The sequence below is a fragment of the Psammomys obesus genome, unplaced genomic scaffold, assembly GCF_907164565.1.
Source record: "Psammomys obesus unplaced genomic scaffold, mPsaObe1.curated_primary_1811, whole genome shotgun sequence".
NCBI classification, from domain to species: Eukaryota; Metazoa; Chordata; class Mammalia; order Rodentia; family Muridae; genus Psammomys; species Psammomys obesus.
The window spans coordinates 7,403,695-7,427,585 of NW_026585987.1; the positions used below are offsets into that span (position 1 = coordinate 7,403,695).

General features: G+C 34.3%; 1 protein-coding gene across 2 annotated transcripts in view; it reads left to right on the forward strand.

The window, feature by feature from the left end:
- Nipbl (NIPBL cohesin loading factor) overlaps positions 1-23,891 on the forward strand; it is a 167,599-nt gene that overhangs the window by 90,060 nt on the left and 53,648 nt on the right. For both annotated transcript variants that reach the window (XM_055601037.1, XM_055601038.1), the window contains exons 10-14: positions 6,061-7,701; positions 17,887-18,069; positions 22,450-22,647; positions 22,875-22,946; positions 23,028-23,117. In XM_055601037.1, the coding sequence (XP_055457012.1) occupies positions 6,061-7,701; positions 17,887-18,069; positions 22,450-22,647; positions 22,875-22,946; positions 23,028-23,117 (2,184 nt within the window). The remainder of the gene's footprint in view (positions 1-6,060; positions 7,702-17,886; positions 18,070-22,449; positions 22,648-22,874; positions 22,947-23,027; positions 23,118-23,891) is intronic.

The window sequence follows — 23,891 nt, forward strand, 5'->3', positions numbered from 1 at the left end:
CTCTGTTTTGATAATACAAGTTTTTTATAGTAAATTTTGGAAAGTTTTAAGCTAATATTACATAACAAACCCTAAGGATCAAAGATCTTTTGATGGAGATTATACTTACGTGTTCTCTTTTATCAGATTAATACATAGCAGGGCACAGTTTGAAGGTATACTTTTATTATGAGCTTGTAGGCTTATTTCATCCTTCATAACCAAATAAAAGTGAGTCTCTAGTGCTTAATTATTTTGTGAATGCTAGACACAAAATCCCTGAAAAATTTTAAGCAAGATGGCATGAGTTACTGAAATAACTAATAATAACTTAAGAAATTGATGTATTTACAAATGTGTCTACACTTGGTTATCCATATTTAAAGCATGCTTTGCTGTTTAACTTTATTTCCTGATATTGATTAGAACTCCTATTTGCCTATCTTCTGTGTGATAGGTTCATAACTAAAAAAAAACTGTGTTCTACTTTAAAAAATATGCTGAAGGTTCGTGTTATCTGTCCTGTCATGATGAATTTTAACATTTTTGAAAACAGATATTATATAGTTATAAATTATTACAATTTTGAAGTCTAAATCATAAAATAAATAGGAGCCATAGGTTCCTTATTTTCCTGGTTTGAGAACTGGAGTCTTTTATGGTCTTTCTTTTTGGCATTTTGAAAACCTTGGTCATAAGCCTTTGTTAAAAATAGAGTATTACTGATTCTTTTTTTTTAGTTTCTGATACGGGTTTCAGTATAGATTGTAATGTGCATTGTACTCTCTGACCTTATTAAAATATATGCATGTTAAGTTTTTCAGCTTTTCTTGATAATACTGATTTTCATAAAGTTTGTGACTACTGTGACAGTCTTCTAGCAAATATTCAAAATTGTGATTGGCTTGACCAAAAATAGTAGTAATGTAGAGAATTAAATTTCTATGTGACATTTAATCTATATTATGGCAGATTCTGTTCTGGGGAATAAAGTGGGGGTTTGTTTTAAATGATTTTTAGTATTGCTGAGAAGAACAAAAACAAAAAATAGCAAATACTTTTGTTACCTTTTCTGTATTGTCATTATATCACATTTGTTGAAACCAGAGTTTTTATTTTTAAAATAGGAATGAGGGGCTTGAATAATGATTCAGTGGATAAGAATACATTCTGTTCTTACAGAGGACTGGAGTTTGGTTCTTAGCACTCACAAATGCCTATAACTATAGTTCTAGGGGGTTCAGTGCCCTCTTCTGTCTTCTGCAGGCACCTGTACACATATGAACATAGGTACACGCACATAAACAAAATAAGATTTATTTTTTTCTAAGTGAAGTGAAGGTGCTACAAAATGACTCAGCAAAGTTTGAGTCCCTGAACCTACATATGGCTCACAACCTTTCATAACTCTAGTTCCAGGGGTTCTGTTGCCCCATTCATTCATAGAAAAGAAATATTTTTAAAAAGTGGGGTGAAGATAAAGGTAATTAATAAGATGCATAATTTGCCTATTAGTAAACTTACTTTTTAGTCCTTAGTTCTTTGGGAAAATAAAACCAAGCAATTGCAGTTTTTTATTCTTCCAGAAAATTGTAATATATATTTTACTTTGAATCATCTAAACAGGTTTTTCCATAATCTGTGATTATATAGCTAAAACAAATGTAACTGAAACTCAAAGATCAAAGCTAGCATACACATATTGTGACTATAAAAATTAAGTAGGTCGTACAAACTTCATATCAATCACTTGTCACTTTTAAGTTGTTTTCTGATGCCAGTTACTATTATGCCATAGATAAATCATATGGAGATTTGGGGAGATTAAACTTGTGTATTACGGTGTTCCAAGGTTGTAGGTAAGATTATAAATAAAAGTGTGAGTCTTCTGAAGGTTGATTTTGTTAAGTGAGCCCTGAAAAGATATAATACTCACCTGAAATTATTCATCATCTCGTCTGTTGTTTTTATTTTAAGACTAAATTCTAAAGTTGACTTTTATTGTATTCTAGAATAGAGTTCTGAGAACTTTTGTTGTATCGCTGGTAACAAGGAGCACTCTGAACTGCTTGTCTAGCCTGTAGTTTTGTTGTAGACCCTTTCTAGGGTCTGAGTTGTTTGCCGTGACATTCACTTGTTATGAGAGCAAGATTTCTCTAAAATCCTATATCTTATAAGTAAGAATAGAAGCTGATAACTGGAATTCAAGAAAAGAAATTAGTCTTTTATATTAGTCTTATATATTTTACCCCAGTTGTACTAAAACCTAATATTATTACCTGCTTCTACACAGAGGCAGAACCCTTTTCTGCCTGCTAGGACATTCACTATAAGACTCATTACAACCTAATGTTGCACTATTCCAAAAGTAAGTTTCTTTTCAATCTGTCTTGCTCATAATTTTAAAGACTGTTTATTTTGCTTCTAGGATGACCTATCAGAATTGTATCCATCTTTCATGTGCTGAATATTCTTGCTTTCTTTTTCTTAAAGGAGTTCTTTAGTTTATTTGTATATTTTATTTTTTCCATGGTCTGTTTTCCATATCGGCAAATGTAAGACATGGCCCATCTTTCTAATATTTGTCATATTGTTAAAATACTCTGCCTGTAACTCTTATAAGAAGTAAAGTATAGATTGAGCATCTTTGATTCTCCTCCTCCCTCAAAAAAAAAAAAAAAGCCAGAATGCTCTCATATAAAACTTATTAAGCATCAAATTTTCAGGTTCCAGACTATTATGAATTTTATATTTTGAGATTAAGTGTGTTCAGCTAACAAAGTCCATGAACATATTTGAAAGTTTGAAAAACTCAAAATCAGAAATGCTTCAGTCCCAAGCACTTCAGATGTAAGTGCTTTAAGTTTTTATTTAAAATATATTTAGTAACTGTTCAGTTTGTTTTTTATAAGCATAAGAATTTTTAGAAGCTTGGCCCTTATTTTCAAAATATTCACAGCTAGATGACAAATGGTTTCAAAATTATCCTTTGTACACTTTTTTTTTTTCAGGAATATGGTAAATTCTGATGGCTAATGTTAAGATTCCTTATATCAAAGAGGAATTAAAGGTAGTTGGTGTTCCAGATACTAAAATCACTCTAGACGTGAGGGCTTCCGCTGATAGGTGAAAGTCATGATATAGGGAAGACACAACAGAAGTGGGCAGAGATGCATATGTAGAGTCTCTTTACAGGGATAAACCTGTGGGGGAACCAAATTAGATGCTGAAATCAGAAAAATCAATATTCTTCCTGTAACCCAACTCCTGCAACTGTGATAAAATTTTTGCTAGTTTTATAGAAAAAGTGAAGTATTTTTCAACAGATGAAAAATTGAGATCTAGTTTGGTGGTCTATACCTGTAATTTCAATAGTCGGGAGGGCAGGCAGGAAGAAAAAAATTTGAGGCTAGCCTGGGCACCATAATCAGTCTCACACCAGCATGAGGCTGTCAGAAAGAAAGGAAATGCACAGGAGAGAGAGGGTTGATTTTAAAACTTTGTATCCAAACAGTATTTTCTTTATAATAGAAAAAGTAAGATCTTTCATAGTCTTACTGCATTGCTTTATATACAAATTATCATTTTTGTTACAATTCATAGACCTTTAAAACTCCACCTGCTAAGCTAATGTTTATTTCCAAAAAGTGTGTTTTTGTGTATGCATGCATGTATATAAAAAGTGTGTGTATCTGTGTAAGTGTGTAAAAGAATGAACCACAGACTTAACAAAATTCTTCAGATGCCTGTTATTAATCATATTAGTTCTGAAAAAATGTATTAAGTTACTATTTTTGACAACATATTCAAAGTCTGTTGCTGTACCAGGTGATAGTGGCATATGCTTTTAATCTCAGCACTCTGGAGGCAGAAGCAGGCAGATCTCTTGAGTTTGAGGCCATCCTGGTCTACAGAGTGAGTTCCAATACAGCCAAGGCTGTACAGAGAAACCCTGTCTCAAAAAAAAAAAAAAAAAAAAAAACAAATAAGCAAACAACAACAAAAGTCTTTTGCCTTGAAAATAGAATTAAGTTATATGAGTTTCTGTTTTGTCATAAAGGTTTAAAGGATAAGCTTATTAAGACATTCTATGTTCTAGTAATTGTCTTATGTAAAAGTGTTTTAAAGGGATTCTTCTATAAAACATAATTTTAGTATTCTGAGAATTTTCTCCTTAGGCATTTATGTAAAGAACTTCGTATACACTCTTATCTGGAAAGCTTTTGGAACTTGGGTAACAATGATAATATCTTAATATTGTTCTGGAAGTGGAGCATGTGTGACTATGGGTTTTACTTCTGCATAATAGAACAGTTTATATGTTGAATCTGAAAAACTCAAAATCAGAAATGCTTCCATCCCAAATATCAGTACCACTATTTTAAAGAATAGGAGGTAATACTGGTTGATTATTCCTTATATGAAGTATTTGGGATGGGAATAAAACAATGAAGATGAAATGTATTGTCTCATACATTCTAGGCAAGCATTCTACCACTGAGCCATCTTCAGCCCTGAAGTACATTTTCATTACATTTGGTTAGACTTTAAATAAGAATGAGCTGCTCCTCTGTCTTTGATAATGAAACAGTGGTATATAATATTGATATATAAGCGAAGCATTACAAACTTAAAAATATTTTCAGGATTTTATTTCATCTATCACTTTGAAGTTTTAACCTTATGATAATGTATCCCATTGATGGATAATTCAGAGGATCTACAAATTCTCTTTTTAAAGTAACCAATAATGACTTAAAACACAGTCAAAAAGTTTGGCAAACAAGTTGAATGAACAGAATCTAGAATGTATTATAACTTATCTAAGTGTTCTTAAGAACTAGAGATTCAGTTCATAGGCGGTGAACCAGGAAATCTGAGTTAAAAATAGAATCAAACAGGACTGAAGAGACAGCTCAGTGGTTAAGAGCACTGTCTGCTCTTCCAAAGGACCTGGGTTCAACTCCCAACACTCACATGGCAGCTCACAACTATGTAACTCCAGTTCCAGGTGGTCTGATACCCTCACACCAATGCACATAAAATTAAACAAATTATTTTAAAAATAGAATCAAACAAACATAGACATACATAGCTGCTAAAAGTGCTGCACAGTCTATCGAATAGTAGATTTGTGTTAGTATACATGTGTCATTATATTTTCAGAATACTGTAGTCGTCCTTCCTCACAGTGGTAATAATATAAACCATTAGAATGAAAAGCCTAAAGACATTTTTTCCATGGAAGTCAAAGCAATATTTATCCAAGTAAAGTAAAGCACATACCAATATTCTGCTCAGGAAATTGTGGCAGGCGGATCCAGAGTTCAGAGTTCACTCTGGGTTACACTGTAAGTTCCAACCCAGATTAATATATATAACAAGACCCTGACTCAACCACACAAAAAGAAAGACAAGATTTATCTAAGAAAAAAAAAATTTCCATGCTTTCTGAGTATGTCCATGATATAGAGTTCTTACTCGATTTTACTTTAAATATTTTGTATTAGCTTTTAAGTTCCACATGCATTGTTAACACCTGGAAAATTTGAATTCTATTTTAAAATCTAATGGCAAAATCAGAGTGTTTTGTTACTTTCCCATCATTTATGTTTTTTCAGTGATATTAGATCTACTTTTTATTTTTATTCTCTTCTATGTTTTGCATTTAGTAAAAGATTGTGATTCCACTTGTATTTGGCAGATTTAGGACTCTTAATTCTTTTAACAGTTAATATGATCTTAAATGAAAATATATGACTTACAGCTAGTCTTATAAAACAACTTGGGTCTTTTATATATAAACAAATTCATGTGTTTATTATAAGTTCTATTCATTTGTATTCTTATACTTGCATACTTAAAAATGCTATTGATTACTTTTAATATTCTCCATTATTGAAGTTCAGTAAGCATACAGATCTCCTCAAATCTTAGTTTAAAGATATTCATCAATGCTGTTTTATATCTGCGTACTCATATTTATATTCAATACATTGGAAAAGTTTATGATTAAAAAAATTTTAGTAAGATAAGAATTTGTTCTGTTACTGATATTGAATATTTATCTTTAAATTTCAGATAAGCCTTTGAAAAAAAGGAAACAAGATTCTTACCCACAGGAGGCTGGGGGTGCTACAGGAGGTAATAGACCAGCTTCTCAGGAGACGGGTTCTACGGGAAATGGGTCAAGGCCAGCATTAATGGTTAGCATTGATCTTCATCAGGCAGGAAGAGTGGACTCTCAGGCTTCTATAACTCAGGATTCAGACTCCATAAAAAAGCCTGAAGAAACCAAACAGTGTAATGATGCATCCATTTCTGTTCTTCAGGAAGATATTGTTGGAAGTCTTAAGTCTATACCAGAAAACCATCCTGAGACTCCTAAAAAAAAGTCTGATCCTGAGCTCTCAAAAAGTGAAATGAAACAAAATGAAAGTAGGTTATCAGACTCTAAACCAAATGAAAACCAACTGGTGGAGTCAAAGTCAAATGAAAGTAAATTAGAAACTAAAACTGAGACCCAAACAGAAGAACTTAAACAGAATGAGAACAAAACTACAGAATCCAAACAAAATGAGAGCACTGTAGTTGAGCCTAAACAGAATGAAAATAAACTATGTGACACAAAACCAAATGACAACAAACAAAATAATACCAGGTCAGAAACAACAAAATCAAGACCTGAAACCCCAAAGCAGAAAGCTGAAAGCCGGCCTGAAACTCCAAAGCAAAAGGGTGAAGGTCGGCCTGAAACCCCAAAACAGAAGGGTGATGGACGACCTGAGACTCCAAAGCAAAAGGGTGAAGGCCGGCCTGAAACTCCAAAGCAGAAAGGTGAAGGCCGGCCTGAAACTCCAAAGCAAAAGGGTGAAGGTCGGCCTGAAACCCCAAAACATAGGCATGAAAACAGGAGGGATTCTGGAAAGCCATCAACAGAGAAAAAACCTGATGTGTCTAAACATAAACAAGATATCAAATCTGACTCACCTCGCTTAAAATCAGAAAGAGCTGAAGCCTTAAAGCAGAGACCTGATGGGCGATCTGAGTCACTAAGACGTGACCACGATAGTAAACAGAAATCAGATGACAGGGCTGAGTCAGAACGACATCGGGGGGATCAGTCAAGGGTTCGAAGACCAGAAACATTGAGATCGTCTAGTAGAAATGAACACAACATTAAATCTGATGGTTCAAAAACTGAAAAGCTAGAAAGAAAACACAGGCATGAATCAGGGGACTCACGGGATAGACCTTCTGGGGAACAAAAATCAAGACCAGACAGCCCTCGTGTAAAACAAGGAGATACACATAAATCAAGACCTGGTTTTAAGTCACCAAATAGTAAAGATGACAAAAGGACAGAGGGTAACAGAAGTAAAGTAGACAGTAATAAAGCGCACACTGACAATAAGGCTGAATTTCCAAGCTATTTGTTGGGGGGCAGGTCTGGTGCACTGAAAAATTTCGTCATTCCAAAAATCAAGAGGGATAAAGATGGCAATATTACTCAGGAAACTAAGAAAATGGACACGAAAGGAGAGCAGAAAGACAAAGTAGAAAAAATGGGATTAGTTGAAGATCTAAACAAAGGAGCTAAGCCTGTAGTTGTTCTGCAAAAACTATCACTGGATGATGTCCAGAAGCTAATTAAAGATAGAGAGGATAAATCAAGAAGTTCCCTTAAGTCTCTCAAGAATAAGCCATCAAAGTCAAGTAAAGGTAAGAATACTCTTCCACTGTCATTGTATTCTATATGTTTGCTAAATATAAGCACTGGAAATCTACAAAATTGAAAAAGCTGATACATGACAATGCAACATTTATATAAAGCAACAGTAAATTTTTTTCAGGAATATATATTAAAAATTTTAGTAAACTTTTTTTTCCTACCTGTACTTAAACTAGTCATAATAGTTATGATTTTTTTTTTTCTGTCTTGGTATAGAAAGAAATTCTTTCTCTTTTAGGTATTCTTTCTTTTAGGTATTTCTGAAAATTGTGTGTTAATCAAGTAAATGATTGTGGTAGACGTATTTAGCTCTAAAAAGATACCCTGACTATAGAGATACACTCTGCTATCAAGTACTTAATCTCTAGTGTCTCAGTAAAATTATATATAGTATACAAGACCGAGTTTATAAATTTTAGTTGTCTTACAATGTTTCCTTATAGACTTTATGATTTAATTATTGATAAATCACTTGAATTTTTATTATTTATAATTATGTAAAAGGTTGTTTTCTGCCAGGCAGTTGTGAAAATAGATTTTATAACTTAGAACATATAAAAAGGTAAAGAATGATGTTACTTCTTAAATTTTTTGTATGTGGAGTTGAAGTTGGTGTTGTTTTTGCATGGTTGCTGAATTAAATTCTCTAATTACCTGACTAAAATTAAGTGTTGATAATATATTTACAGTTTATGAAGATAAAATACAATCTTGTATTCCTTTGTATACCTGTGTTTAAAATATGGTATGGGGTTTTTTGTTTGTTTGTTTGTTTTATGGTGCTATGTGGCAAGACCTGCTTTGCCTGTGTTTCTTCTGATGTAATCTAAATAAATTATAGTTCTGAAGGCAGTAGAGCCAAAAGTTTATATGATTTTAGGTTTTCATTTTGTGACCTTCACTTAAAACTTAACTTTATACTTACAAACAAATATATGAACTCCAGAATTATTGTCCAGTATGGTACTGACTATTGGCTATTGACTTCTGGCTATTTTAGTTGAAATTTATATAAATTAAATATTAAAATCTTTTCTTAGTAGTCACATGTGGCTGTTGCCCACTGTATTGTTCAGCATAGATAGAGAAAATTTGTATCATCACAGAAAGTTCAACTGTGTAACATTGCAGTCTAATCAAAACCTAAGGTATAATTATTACTATTTGTATCATACTGTTGTAGCTTGTTTACCAAGGAAATTATCATTACAAAAATCTCTTCATTCAAAGTGATTTGTGGCTAATCTGTTTTACTTTTACTTGATTTGTACCAAAGATTCTCTTTTTTTTTTTTTTTACTTCTGTTTTGTTTCTCAAATACAAAGCTTGCTTACTAACTCACTGATATTTGTGCACTTCTAGGTTCTGTTAGGGCAGTCAGAACTACAAATTAAAAGGTCATGGTTATTGTTTAATTTGAATGTGTCTTTCTGCAGTTACTTCTTAATACAAAGAGGTATAGAATATGTGACTGGCACAAGAATTATTTCTTTTAAATGAAGTTTGTTTGTTTAATAGGGTTTGTTGTTGGTTTAGGTTTTTCTGTTTGTTTGGTTTTGGTTGGTTGCTTGTTTTTTTTGTTTGTTTATTTGTTTGTTTTTCCTAACAAGGTTTCTCTGTAGTTCTGGCTGTCCTGAAACTCGCTCTGTACACCAAGCTAGCCTCCAACTCAGAGATCTGCCTGTCTCTGTCTCCCAGTTGCTAGGATTAAAGGCAAGCAGCACCATGCCAAGCTAAGTGAAGACTTCCTTTAAATATTTCTCAGTGAAAGTTTTGGGGACAGCTTGTATTTATAAAGAATATAGTTTAGGGGCTGAGCATGGTGGTGCACACCGTTAATCCGAGCACTAAAGTAGAGTCATACAGATCTCTATAAGCTCCAGGACAGCCTGGTCTATACAGTGAGTTCCAGGATAGCCAGGGCTATATAGCAAGCACCTGTTTCAAAAACAGAACAAACAAAAACAAATAAACAAAATCAGTGAAAAGACTCAGAGGATAAAGGCACTTGATGCACAAGCCTCTAGCTTGTGTTTGAGTCCCCAAATCTCCATAAATTTGGAAGGAGAGAATCGAGTCCACAAATATTCCTCACCTTCTTAACATGAATACTGTGGCAAGCATGCAAGCATACACACACATCATAGGCACATGCATGTGTATGTGCTCACATGCACACACGCACACTAAAAATATAAAATTGAGAAATAATGTTCTCTCATTTTAATAGAGGAATTGGAAAGTGGTATCCCGTTTTCTTTCCTTGATCTAGACCACCTTTTCTCCCTTCCTTCCATCATCTGTCTTGTTTTTTAGCTCTGTTCTAACAAAGTCTTGTACAGCTGCTGAAGAACATTAACAAGAGTATAGAGGTGGATGTGGTAGTGTGATCATTGTGATCCCAGTGTTCTGCACCTGGGCAGCAGGGACAGAGGGTCTAAGCAAGCTGCTGGCCAGCCTGCTTTGCATAGGGAGCTTCTGGCCAGCCAGAGCTAGACCATGAGGTCCTGTAGAGATGGTCTCTCGTAGAGGCAAGAGGGTCGCTATGAGCTGTAGGCCAACGTGGTGTACAGAATGAGTTCCACAACAGCCAAGACTCCTTAGCTCCATAGTGAGACCCTGTCTCAAAAACACAAAACAAGCAAAAAGAATCTATGATGGGGTCAGTGAGAAGGTTCAGAAGCATTTACTGAAAAGGAGAATGGGAGCTATGCCAAATTGATAATAAATAACTATATTATTTTGCATGGGTTTTTTTTTCATCTTTTTAATGCATGTTTCTTCTTATACATATACTAATATAAATGTATGCTTGAAATGGTCATGTTAGTAAATAGACTAGGTGACTACCTATTACAGAGTAATATATGTATGTTGATATGGGAATATGTGAATATGTATCTGCAGTTGCAATAAGCAGAGTTTCGGGGATATTTTGTTTGTTTATTTTCTAAGACATGGTCTCACTATATAGCCCTAACTGTCCTGGAATTCACCATGTAAGCCAGGCTGGCCTCAACCTCACAGAGATCTACTTGCAGTCTGTCTCCCAAGTGCTATGATTAAAGGTGTGCACCACTACCTAAGCCTCGTCAGAGTTTTATAAAAAAATATCTTTCAGACCTCAGATTTATTTCCAGACAACATATTAGATTGGCAGGTGTTGAGCTATATCTCAGAGTCCGTATCATTTGTTCTATTTTTAGTGGTAGTCTATTTTTTAGTATATTTTAGATTTCTGCTACTAAGCTGACACAATTACACAATTTTGAATTTTCTTATTATTTGTAGTTAAAGCACTTAAGAAGAACTATTTTGAATATTGCTGGGATGCACTTACAGTCCCAGCACAAAAATTCTTAGTAACTTTTCCTTTGTTGAAAAAGCCATAAAATTACCCTTAAAATATTTTACTTAACTGGGCACAGTGGTGCATGCCTGTAATCCCAGCATTTGGAGAGGCAGAGGCAGATGGATCTCTTTGAGTTGAAGTCTAGCCTGGTCTACAAAGCGAGTCCAGGACAACCAAGGCTACACAGAGAAACCCTCTCACACAAGTAATAATAATAATGAAATAAAACTTTTTTAAGACTTTCCTGAGCAATACTGGTGCACCTTTGAATCCCAGCACTGAGGCCAGGGGTAAGGGGAGGATGTTTACATAGTTAATACTCATTGTTTGGGATAATTCTAAGTTCTTTGAATATGCTTTAGGCAAATAAATTTTCAATATATAAAGGTTACTGACATAATTTAATCTTTATATGAAGATACTGAATGTAAACTGATACTTGTTACATTTGACCACTAAGGTTATATATGTGCATGTAGCCTTAGTATCTAGATATCATGCATAATAAGAGCATCTTAAGTGCTTAATAAGTGAATTGGACTATGTCACTATTATGTTCAGAAAAAGCTTTTCTGTATAGATCAGTCAGGCAGTGGTTGTGTACGCCTTTAATCCCAGCAGAGGCAGGCAGATTTGTGAGTTTGAGGCCAGCCTAGTCTACAGAATAAGTTCCAGGGCAGTCAGGGCTACATAGAGAAACCTTATTTCTAAAAACCAAGAACAACAAAAAAGTATATACTGACCTTTTTATGTTCCTACAAACTATATAACAAGAGCTACTTAATTTCCAGATTCTTGTTTCCTGAACTTTGTATTAACTTTCTTTGCCCTGCATCTGCTGATTTCTGTTGTAATACAAAAGAAACCTACTCATATTCTTATATATTCACTTCTCCTCAGCCTTGTTTTGATTTGTAGTCATTGTACAATAGGTTCCATGCTATCCTGTTTCCTTTTAACATTATCTTTCGTTCCTGTGATACAGAGGAGAAAGTTTTAATCTCTTATGTTTATATCAGTATGTAAAATACCAAAACACTTGTTTTATCAGAAGATTATATACAGTATGTCTTCAAAATATTACATAATAAAACATCATCCTTTAAAAGTGACATGATCAGCTAACATTCTTCACTTAATCCTTAGCAGTGTAATGTCAGTAATTACCAACATAAAAGAAGATACTCAAAAGTGACTTGGAATAGCTTCACGTGAGGGCTAGGGAAATGGGTCCATAGGTAAGAGCACTGCTACACCTACAGAGGACTTGAGTTTCCAGTACTCACGTAGTAACTCAAAACCATCCATAAACTCCAGCTCCAGGGGATCTGATGACCTGTTCTGACCTCCACAGGCACTAGGCATGCACATGGTACACATAAATATGTGATATATATATAAAACAAAATAAAAATATTAAATTAAAAAAGGGATTTTAAAGGGAAGATTTTAAAATGTGTTTTTTTTCTTTTCTCCTTCCCTCTAACTTCCTCCCAACTATTAATACTGTTCTCCATTACTTGATTAGTGCCTCCAAGAATATCCTGTGCTGTTTAAATTTGGGGGTGCATATGCATGTTCACATATGTGCACAGAACACTTGTGTGTGTGCTTTGGTTGTGGGTGCCAGAGGTTAATATCAGGTGTCTTCTGTAATGGATCTTCACTTTATTTACTAAGGCATGGTTTCTCACTGAACCTGGAACCCACTTACCTATTATACTAGTTTGGCTAGCCAGTCTGCCTCAGAAGTCACTTGTCCCTGCCTCTCAAGCACTGATACGGTAGTTGAGCCACCTGGCTCTTTTACATGAGTACTCAGATCTGAGAATGGCCTCACACTTACTTGGCAAGAGCTGCATCCACTGAGCTGCCTCCTCTGTCCCATCTATGATTGTCTTTTAAAACCTAAGTTACTGGGTAGGACTCTCGAATGTATCTAGTAGTTCTAACAGCTACTAATGATTTAATCAGGGTCACGTGGCCTGATGATAGCAGTTCTTATAGACGTACTTAATATTTGTTATCTTTTGCAGTCATTCAACTACTGAGTGGTACCATTAAAATGATATCTTTTACTGAAGCTCTTAACAATCTAATCTAGTTGCTGTACTTTGAACTCAGCTTTCTGTGGAGACTTGTTTCTGAGAGTGAGTTTGTAGCATAGTTTGAACTTTAGACAATTGTGTGTTCTTTACAATAGATCATACTCTCAAGGATCTTTACTAATACTATGAATTGTTAATACTACAGCAGTAATTTGTTTTATTTTAGCAGTTTTATAATATATGTTTCAAAAATCCCACATAAAGATTTTAGTATTGATGATATCTTTAGAAAGTGTTGGGAGAATGCTATAGAAGTTATTCTCACTTGTAACTACTTGCTAAGTATGATTTTTTAGAAGAATATGTTTTTAATTTTGTGCCCATGATTTCTATTTGTTGAAATGTTTGGTCAAATTATATGCAGTGGTTATTATTAATGTAAAGAGATTTGTTGAATAGAAACTTTTTTCATACAAATTAAATAACTGTACTGAGCTGGAGACTGAGCCCTGTGTGGTGTTTGCTCTAGGATACCGGAGGTTATAGGCTCAGTTTTAGTGCTGCAGTGAGAGATATGAACATTTGCTGAAGGTGTTCTTACTACTTAACCGTTTTGTATTTTAAGTCACCCCACAGTATAGTTTACAATTCTCAGACATGAAGAAATAGGCATATGTCTTAGTTAGTCTTCTGTTGCTGTGATAAAATACTCTGAGCAAACTTCTTAAGAGGGAAGAGCGATTAGTTCAAGTCAACATAGTACAAACTTAGAGCAGCCAGCCAGTCATATTGCAGCTTTCAGGAGGGACGAGCAGAGAATGCCTAGCCTTTTCCTTTATATGTAGTCCAGGACCCAAGTCCTGGGAATGCCCACAGCAGTCCTTCAGAAGGGTCTTCCCACCTCATACTTACCCGATCAGGTCAGTCCCATGTCTACACATCTACATACATACATATCCCTGACCTAATCTAAATAATCCCTCACTGGTGCTCAGAGTCTGTCTCATGCTGATTCTAGAACTTACCAAGTTCTGGTAATATTACCATTGTATATTTGATGACAGGAAGGGCCAGCAAGTAACTCTCATAAAAACTTCTATTTATGAAAGAAATGATCTTTAACATATTAAATTCTTATTCTAAAAAAATTTTTTGATGTAACCTTGATAGAAAGAGTCTATCTATCTATTTACTTGATGTGGTACTATAAATAGATATCTTAAATATATATAGGCCTTCCTTCTTTTCTCACCAAAATTTTCTGGCTTCTAATGTTTCAATTTTTGAGGTTTTCATTTTAATTCACATTTTATAAATTATAGTACTGAAAATAGTGGAATCCAAAATCTGAATACTAACCTTTCAAAGCTTGATATATTCATCTTTGAAAAATGAGAAACCAGTTTTCTTCTGCTTTGTACAGTTATAAGGAACAATTGAATGTTGTAATAAAAACTATACTGTGTATTCAGAAATGTGGCCAATCTAATTTTACTAAATTATGTAATGTAATTTTTAAATGTCTTTGTGTATATATTGTTTGTAAGCAGTATATATTTAGGATATTCCTGCTGCTCTTCATTCCTATCATTATATGTACATAGTAGAAAAAGGGTCATATGACTCCTAATTCCTACTTTACTGTCTTGAGTAGTATGTTGTTATTTATATAATTACTTACCTGAAAACATGTTCTGACAGTTTTTCATGTAGTAATTTGGCAACTGAACATTGAAATCTTTGTAATACTGGGATCAAAATGAAAACTAAGATAATGCTGACACTGAATTATTATTATTACTATTATTATTATTATTATTTATTATTATTTGCCTGTGTCTTTCAATTGGTACGATCTTTCAATTGGTACATATTTCTTGGTATATGTCTTTATTATTTTATTAAGTAAGCCACTTTACAAGAACACCTGCCTGACATGATCAAGATACTGGTTTCAATGCCCAGTAACTCCCCACAAAAAAATAACAGATGACTTTATAATGACCCAGACTTTGCAGATTAATTTTGTATTGATTCCACCAACACGATAGGCATCACTTTGTTTTGTTTTAAATAAAATAAAATATGATATTGATAGGAGGCCAGCAAACTTTTTCTGTAAATGACTATAAATACTATTGCTATTTCAGTACCAACCGTCTTATCTTTCAGTGTGATCTGCTCTTTCTTTGTATTTCCTTGCTTTTGGGGGACATTTTAAAGTTATAGTGGCTAAAATGTTTAGCGTGGCTCTTTCATTTTTATTAAATAAATATTCAACCATGGAATTTCTAAAGAATTTGAACACTATTTGCTGTATTTGTATTTTTATACTTTCAGCAGAGTCTGAATGAGCACAGGTCAGAAGACGATATAGATCCATAAGGAACTTGGAAGGAGAACCTGAGTCATTAAAAATAATCTTAGAACCATAAAACTTCCCAGTGAGGTGCGACATGCCTTTAATCCTAGCACTTGGGAAGCAATGGCAGATGGATCTCTATGAAATAGAGACGAGCCTGATATACATAGCAAGCAAGCTCCAGGCCAACCAAAGCTACGTAGTTACTTGAAAGAACAAAAACAGCTATAAAACTAAATTTGCAGCTTGCTTATTAGTCAAAACTTAAAAATTACTGGATAAGGGCTTGGTGACATGGCACTGCAGGTAAAGGTACTTGACACCAAACCTGAAAACCTGAGTTCAATCCCCAGGAACCAAGTAGTGGAAGAAGAGAATGAAGTTGTCCTCTGACCTCCACGCATGCACTATGGTGTGCATATTTCTGCTTGTGCACCTACACACTCACAGTCACTACATAAAAATAAGTTTTTAAAGATTGATTGATTGATTGACTGAATTCAGTGTTCTGCCTGCACATACACCAACACACCAGAAGAGGGCACCAGATCTCACTATAGATGGTTATGAGCCACCATGTGGTTGCTGGGAATTGAACTCAGGACCTTTGGAAGAGCATCCAGTGCTCTTAACCTCTGAGCCATCTCTCCAGCCCCTAAAAATAATTTTTAAATAGGAAATTACAAAGAAGGCACAGTAGCAGTTCATAATTGCTAAATTCTGTTGCTTTCAAGACTGTTGCTTAGATGTGATCATAAAGAGCGCACTTGCACAGTTTACTCTGACAGCATTTAAGACCTGCATTTTTAAGCAGAATTAAGGCAGCTTTACACACTGGTGCAGTACCCCTCTGTTACCTTAAATTAAGACCTTGCCCTGTGTCCTGAATTATGAAGAAATCCTCTTTCCTATTATACTGACGGCTCACCAACATAGCTCACTTACATATTTTTGGCTCAATTTACAAGCCTGTATGCCAAAAGTAGTGTTTCTCCCAGTTTTCTATTTTTATTTTTCTCAAATTGGTGTTTCAACGTGTGTCAACAGTTCTTTCTCTGAAGCTAGCCTTTTGTATTCATGAACTCTCCATATCCGTGCACTCACTGGGAATTTCAGTCCCTAGTCAAGTCTTCTGCTTATCCTGCCATTCACATTGCATTTCTTACACAGAATCCTTGCCATCTGTTAGTAGCAAAGCAGAAGACTAAGAGGACTTGAAGAGCCTTTGTAATGCTGCGTAAAACCTTCAAAACAGCAATTCCCAAATTTGGTGTTGCATTCTGTGTCTTAAGTAATGTCATAGATTCTTCATAAACTAGGAAATACATCTTGATATCAATTTTTCTGCCGTGATTTATATTTTCTTTTATATAAGAACTATTATTTGAATGTTCCAAGAGTTTGTGTTAATGTTGGCTATAAGGTGCTAATGTTTCCTGCTGTAAACCAGTAAGGAACTATTTGATCCCATTTTGTAAAATCTTTCATGTAAGGTAATTAATTCTAGTCTTCCATACTAAGATTTACAAACATATGTAAAATTAGGTACAATCGTCTGTCACCATTATTAGTCATCAAGGATAAATTGTCTTGAAAAAATAGTGTTTGCTATTTCTTCATTATTTTTTAAACTGCCAAAATAATACTGACAAACTTTTTCTTCATAGAAACTACATGAATGCTTTATGTCTCTAGGTTTACGTGGTAGAGTGTTAATGATTCTTAATATAGTTTATTGATAGATTTTTTTTTTTTTTTTTTGGTCATTCTTTTATGGGAAAGTGAAACTATTTCACAATAGACTTGAATTTAATTACTATTTTAAGTCTACTATTTTGGTCTATTATTCTACTTTACAGATTAATGTTACATTTAATTAATTAAGTGTTTGCTGTTTTGTCCTTACAAGAATTTTTTTTTTTTTTTTTTTTTTTTTGTAATACTGAAAGTACTGATTTGCTTCTCAAATAGACAGTAACAGGTAAAGATGTATAAAGCTCTTATCCCACCAACATCAGACAACTGTCAAACTGTCAGGATTATAGAGGACGTTTAGGGGGTGGTAAGTGTCCTCTGTCTTATGTTTACTGAAGAGTTGCATTAGTGTCCGGCTATGGAGGCCTGCTGTAGACCAAGTGAAGACTTTAGATGTTACTTCATGGTATAGTGCTTGCCTAACATGTACAAGATGCCAGGACCTTTTAGAAAAGTGACTATATGAGTAATCTTTGTTATTATAATAGTAAAGTCAATTTTTCAAGTTATTATTGTAATTATATACATATATAAGTTTATTATTATTTTTAGGTTTAATATTTCAGTTGTGATTGTAAAAAGATTTGTTTTTATAGTGCTAATTTGTTTAAAGTTTTTATCTTCAGATTTAAATTTCTTTCTTGCCTTTCATTAATAGGTAGTATAGATCAATCAGTGTTAAAAGAATTGCCCCCTGAACTCCTGGCAGAAATTGAATCTACCATGCCACTTTGTGAACGTGTGAAAATGAACAAACGCAAGCGTAGCACAGTTAATGAAAAGCCAAAATATGCTGAAATCAGTTCAGATGAAGATAATGATAGTGATGAAGCTTTTGAATGTAAGTATCATTTAACTGTTTTTAGGAATTAAAGGCAGATTAATATGTGTAACATAAATTGGGGGTTAACAAGAGCACAGTTACCTTAATTCTTAATAACTTACTTAGTATAGCAAGTTTTTTTTCTTTATACTTTAAAATTGTATGAAAGATGAGATCAGTTGGCACCAAGAAAAAATTTAGATGAGTTGTAATTAGTAAGAGAAAACACAAATTATGTGTCTATTGTATTAACCTGTACTGGACTCCTGATATATATTAGGCATTGGAAAAAAATACAAATAAAAATGTGATCCCCTATCTCACAGTCTCAATCTATTGGGGGGGAAATATGTAATTAAGAATTGTAGTACAATGTGATAGTCAATGAAGGGTGCTGTGGGAGCACATTGGCATCAATATCAGTGGGGGTTCGGAGAATGCTTACTGGAAGAGGTGACACTTGAGTTGAGTCTGGAAGGACACGTAGGAGATAGCCAGATAAAGAAATATTTAAAACCATACTATCACTAAATTATGAATGGCTTAGCCACATTGTGAATTATCTGTGTGGTTTGGACCTGGCTTCTCCTTTTTGCCCAGCTGTGTCCTGGAATTCCTCCCTTGTTTCACTGTTTTCCAGAGCTGGCTTCTTCACTACACAGCTACCTCTCTACAACACTGTGATCACCTGTCTTTGCACTAGACTTGCTATACCTCGCCTGTCTTCCTACTGGTCCACTGAAAAAGTTCTTCTCTTTTATCCCTATCTTCCTTCTTCTGGAGCAAGAGAATTGAGCCTAGCCAAGAGGGGTCAGCAACCTTGTTTGACTTAAACGGCATTCAGTGGAAACAGACTATGGGAGATCTTCACTTGTGTGCCAACTGACTTAGTCATAATGACCAAAAGAAGTGGGAAGACCACCAGTGTTCTACCTTTTCCACCTAGTGTCTGTAGATTGAGGTGTGACAAGCAAGGGCAGGAAGGACAGATGCATGCTGCCATTTTTAAGTGTATATTGCCGATGGAAGCGCTTCACCTCCTCCAAAGTTTTTAATCAATGTTCATTTACTCATCCTTTTAAAATTGTGAGCTCTTCAGCTAGACTATGATACTGAACAAATTTTAAGTTTTAAAATTGGAATATACAACAAAGATAATCTGACATATGTGTGATTGTTATAATTTGTATTATCATGAGATGTATTAACAATACAGTATATTAAAATGGCTAAAGTTTTTTAAATTATAATCAAACATTTTGCTGATATAAGGACATGGTTAGCTCTGGAAAATAAGAAGAGAAAGGAAGTGTGTTGGGCCCGAAACTCAGTTCCTTTTATTTGCATGTCTCTACTCCTTCTCCTTCCCCCTATTCTTTCATCATTTCTAAACTCCTTACTTGCAGCTTCATTATAAATTTCGCTTCATTCCTAGTTGCTTGATCGTGGCTGCCTGCATTGCTAAGTTGGTGCAGATTATGAAATTACTGAACAATGAAAGGATAACATAATCAGAAATGTCCACTAACTGTAAAATATAGAAGAGTTGAGCCATACATTTGTCATCAATGTAGACAAAATTCCTTTTTTTTTCTTTCTGTTATGAGAGATATTGTTTCATTTTGTGGAAGTGTAAAGCATCACTCTAAAACCATGGATGCCATTATAGCTGTGCCCAAGTTTATTGAAAGCTAATATTAATATTAGAGAATTTAGGCTTTAACCTCTGCTAAGAAAAAGGATTTTCTTCTGTAGAATATTTTTTAAAAATATCCAAGTAGTTTAATGTCTTACTTGCTTTATTTCAATCTAGTTAAGTATAAAACAAGGGTCTACTGATTTGAGTGTTGAAAAATGTTTAATTGGTAGTTGACATAAAGAACTAAATTGGCATTTTGCTATAATGGTAATCAAAATTTTGTGCATAGTACAGAATTAAAAAGTACCACATGAACAGTTTAATCAAATTGGTTTACTGAAATTAAATCTAAGGCTTAAGGGAATAGTTTTGTTGTAAATAAATAAATATTTAAATAAATAGCTAAAGGGTATCTTTGAAAGTCGAACTTAACAACGAAAGTACAAATATAAGGTCACTGGTACCTGGAAAAGTTAGCAGTGGAAGATAAAGGAAATGGGGTCAGATGGGACACTAAAATTCGGAAAGGGGAAGTAGAAAACACTGAATTCATACTTTATGTATCTCTCATTTCCAGTCCTATCCTTTCTGTGCTCTCTCTAGAGCAGAGAGAAATTACAAGCTAGACAACAAATTGGAATCCTGCTAACCTCATGGAACAAACAGTGTGTTATAAACATTGTGGAGTTATTTCACAAACTGCCCAAAGTTTAATGAATGGGACATTAAGATGCTCTAAGGCTTATAAAGAATGATGAGTGCAGCTTATTGTACAATTTTTAATAACCACAAGATTTATCAAGCATTTCTAGTGATAGAACTGAAGGCTGAATATAGTTTTTTAATTAGTTAAAACATAAAAAGAGTGAAGTAGATTGTGTAGTTTTGGTTCAAAAGTATAAGGTGTCATTCTTGACATGAAAGCATGCTTCCTTCTGAGCAAGTTTGTTACTTGACAAATCCTTATTTGATAGACAATTCCGTAACTGTTGAAATGTTGCAGAATGTTTAATGGGTATTATATAAAACACATGACCCATCTCAGTGAATCTCTTTCCCCCTTTCTCTCTAATAAATTAAGCAAGTTGCTTAAACAGTGTTCTTGAGCGTGCCCTAATTATAAATGTGAGGAGGAGGTCCTGCCTCCCCTCACATACTTTATAGCCAAACCAAATTCACACCCAATTATGAAGTAAATTGTTAAAGATTTTAATATATTCACTCATGCACAGTTGTTTTCAGGAACAACTCTTACTATGACAAAACAGGCCCTAAAGAAGTTAAGAGCAAATACCCTGTTCTATCCATACTGGAGTTCAGTACCGGGAAACAAACCAGAGCATGAGTAGGAATAATTATAGCAGCATATGGGGCAAGATTACCAGGATTTAGACATTTGTTGCCCACACGTAGTGATAGCTACACAAATATAAATTGGGTGTGTAAGCCAGACTGACATCATTAAATCTAAGCCACATAGTGGGTTCAAGAGGTTTGTCTTAATATTTGTGTATTGATCATACTTAAGAATTCAGAGAAGCCAGTCAGAGGAAGGGAGGGGTTAAAAAACCAAATGGACTAGAGAGTTTATCTTTGTCATCAGCAGCTTGTCACTATAATAACTGGTAGAGGGACCAGCTAGATGATTTACCAGTGAAAAGGCACATGTCACACAAACCTGGCAACCTGCGTTCAACTCCAGAACCCACATGAAAGGTATATGGGAGAACTGACTGTACAGAGCGCCTTCTGAGCTACACGAATACATGCATACCACATACAAAATAACAGTAAATATTTTAAATATTGTTTTAATAATCTCAAGGTAGGACAGACATGTCAGTCCTACTTTGTTTTTAACTGGTGGTGCCTACACCAAAGACAAGTGTAGTGTATATTTCTCGCTTGCACTGCCCTCTAGCTTTCACTGCAGAACTGTCATTTTTCTTACTGAACTGTTAACTGTTTCCTAAAACTCAGAATTATTTTCAACTTAATATATCAGTTGATATGTCAGATAAAATTGTTTGCCACAGAGGCTCCTGTCAGTATTGATGATTTTAGCAGAATGCATATAAACTTTGGGAAGATGGGGGAAGTTTGAAGGTAATATATATAAACATGCTTATGGAGAATGCGTAAGCTTAGAAGCTTTCCTTGAGTTTAGCACGCTAATTGTCAGAGAATTCTCTCAGTTTGTGCTTGTTTGCAGTTCTGATATATACTATCTCTGTAGGTTTGTAATATTAGGTTTTCAGTCTGTGGAATTTACTGCTAAGTTGTAAGTATAACTTAGCTCTTAATTGGTGGAAAACTTGGTTACGTATATTCTGTAACACTATCTGAAAAGTTGATTATTTTCCCCCAAACCCTTCTCCCCACAAAAAATATAAATGGTGGTTGTTTTTTTAACCAAATTCTAAATAAAGGTTGTTTTATAAGTCTTAATTAATCTGAATTCTACGTATACTTACTGATGTGCTGAAACCTTTCACTGAAATGTACACTGTGTTTTAATTCTCAGAACCTTCCTATTGGTTTATTAGCAAGCTGACTTCATGTAAAAATCTCTATAGTTTTAGATTGAATAATGCTAAAATTCATGATATCCTCTCTATGCCATAGTTTAATCTTCTGGATAGATGAATGGCTCAGACTTTCATAGACAAGCCGAATGCAGATGTAGTTCATTGTAAAGTACAAGTTTTAACAGTCTTTTAAAGTGAGGTAAATTATTTGTCATGGGGATTTGCTTCTAGCCTCTAGGAAGCGGCATAAAAAAGATGACGATAAAGCTTGGGAATATGAAGAGCGTGACAGAAGAAGCTCTGGGGATCATAGGAGAAGTGGCCACTCACATGAAGGAAGGAGGAGTTCAGGTGGTGGTCGTTACCGAAACCGAAGTCCGTCAGATTCTGATATGGAAGATTACTCTCCTCCTCCCAGCCTTAGTGAGGGTAATTCATCAGTTCCAGTGGATTTCAATGTTGGGTTCTAACTTTAAAGAACATTTGTATCATGTTATAAGCTAATTAACTACATCTAATTTTTAATTAAAATAAAAGTATACACTTAGATTTACAGTCATTGTTGTTTAAGCATTTAATGATCAGAAACTAGGAATACAAGTGGAAATATTTTGTTATCATTCTTGAGTTTCAGTGTTTCTTTTTGTTTATTTTAGTTGCTAGAAAAATGAAGAAAAAAGAAAAACAAAAGAAAAGGAAAGCTTATGAGCCAAAACTAACACCCGAAGGTAACATTTAGTTTAACTTTTATAATATTCAACTTTTCTTACCTACTTGGAATGTGAACGTAATTTTTTTCTCTCTTGCAGAAATGATGGATTCATCAACTTTTAAGAGATTTACAGCCTCAATAGAGAATATTTTGGATAACTTAGAAGATATGGATTTTACTGCATTTGGTAAAATCAATTTACAGATTTTTTTAATCCCTTTATAGCTAGTTTTTTGCAAGTTACTCTAGAAAATACAGTCTTAAAACCTATACTATTAAGAAAATTGAAATCTAGTGTGAGTTCATGTTATCAAACTAAAACTACTGTAAAACATAGGCTCCAAATTGGTCTTAAGTTGTCTTAAGTCCTGAGAACACTGCACCACAGCAGGAAGGAAGTATTTCTGCATGTGATTCCTGCGTATCCCCAGACGGTGAGAAACTTGCAGATATAGGAATCACTTTATCAGTTCATTCATTAAAGTGGTCAACTATGTAAGAATATTAGGTATAAAAATACATATGACCTGAGCCTTTGGTATAAAGAACAGAGGATCCAATTTGTAGAGTAGAACACCAGCTAAAACATAGGATAGCTATTGTTATATTTATTTAGTTTGTTAAGATGTAAAAATTATATCTGTAAACATAACAGCATATGTTAAAAATACTTATTAGAACATTTGATTGAGCCAGGCATGGTGGTGCATGCCTTTAATCCCAGCACTTAAGAGGCAGAGGCAGGCAGATCTCTGAGGTAGAGGCCAGCCTAATCTACAGAACAAGTTCTAGGAAGGCCAGGGCTACCCGGAAAAAAAGCATGTCTTGAAAAAAGAAGAAGAAAAAAAAAGAAGAATATATTGCTTGACCTATCTAGTGTCAACTAGTGTGTATGTGACAACTGTACAGATTCCAATATTTTGATAGGAGGTTACTTTTAAAAGGTGTATTGACTTTTTAC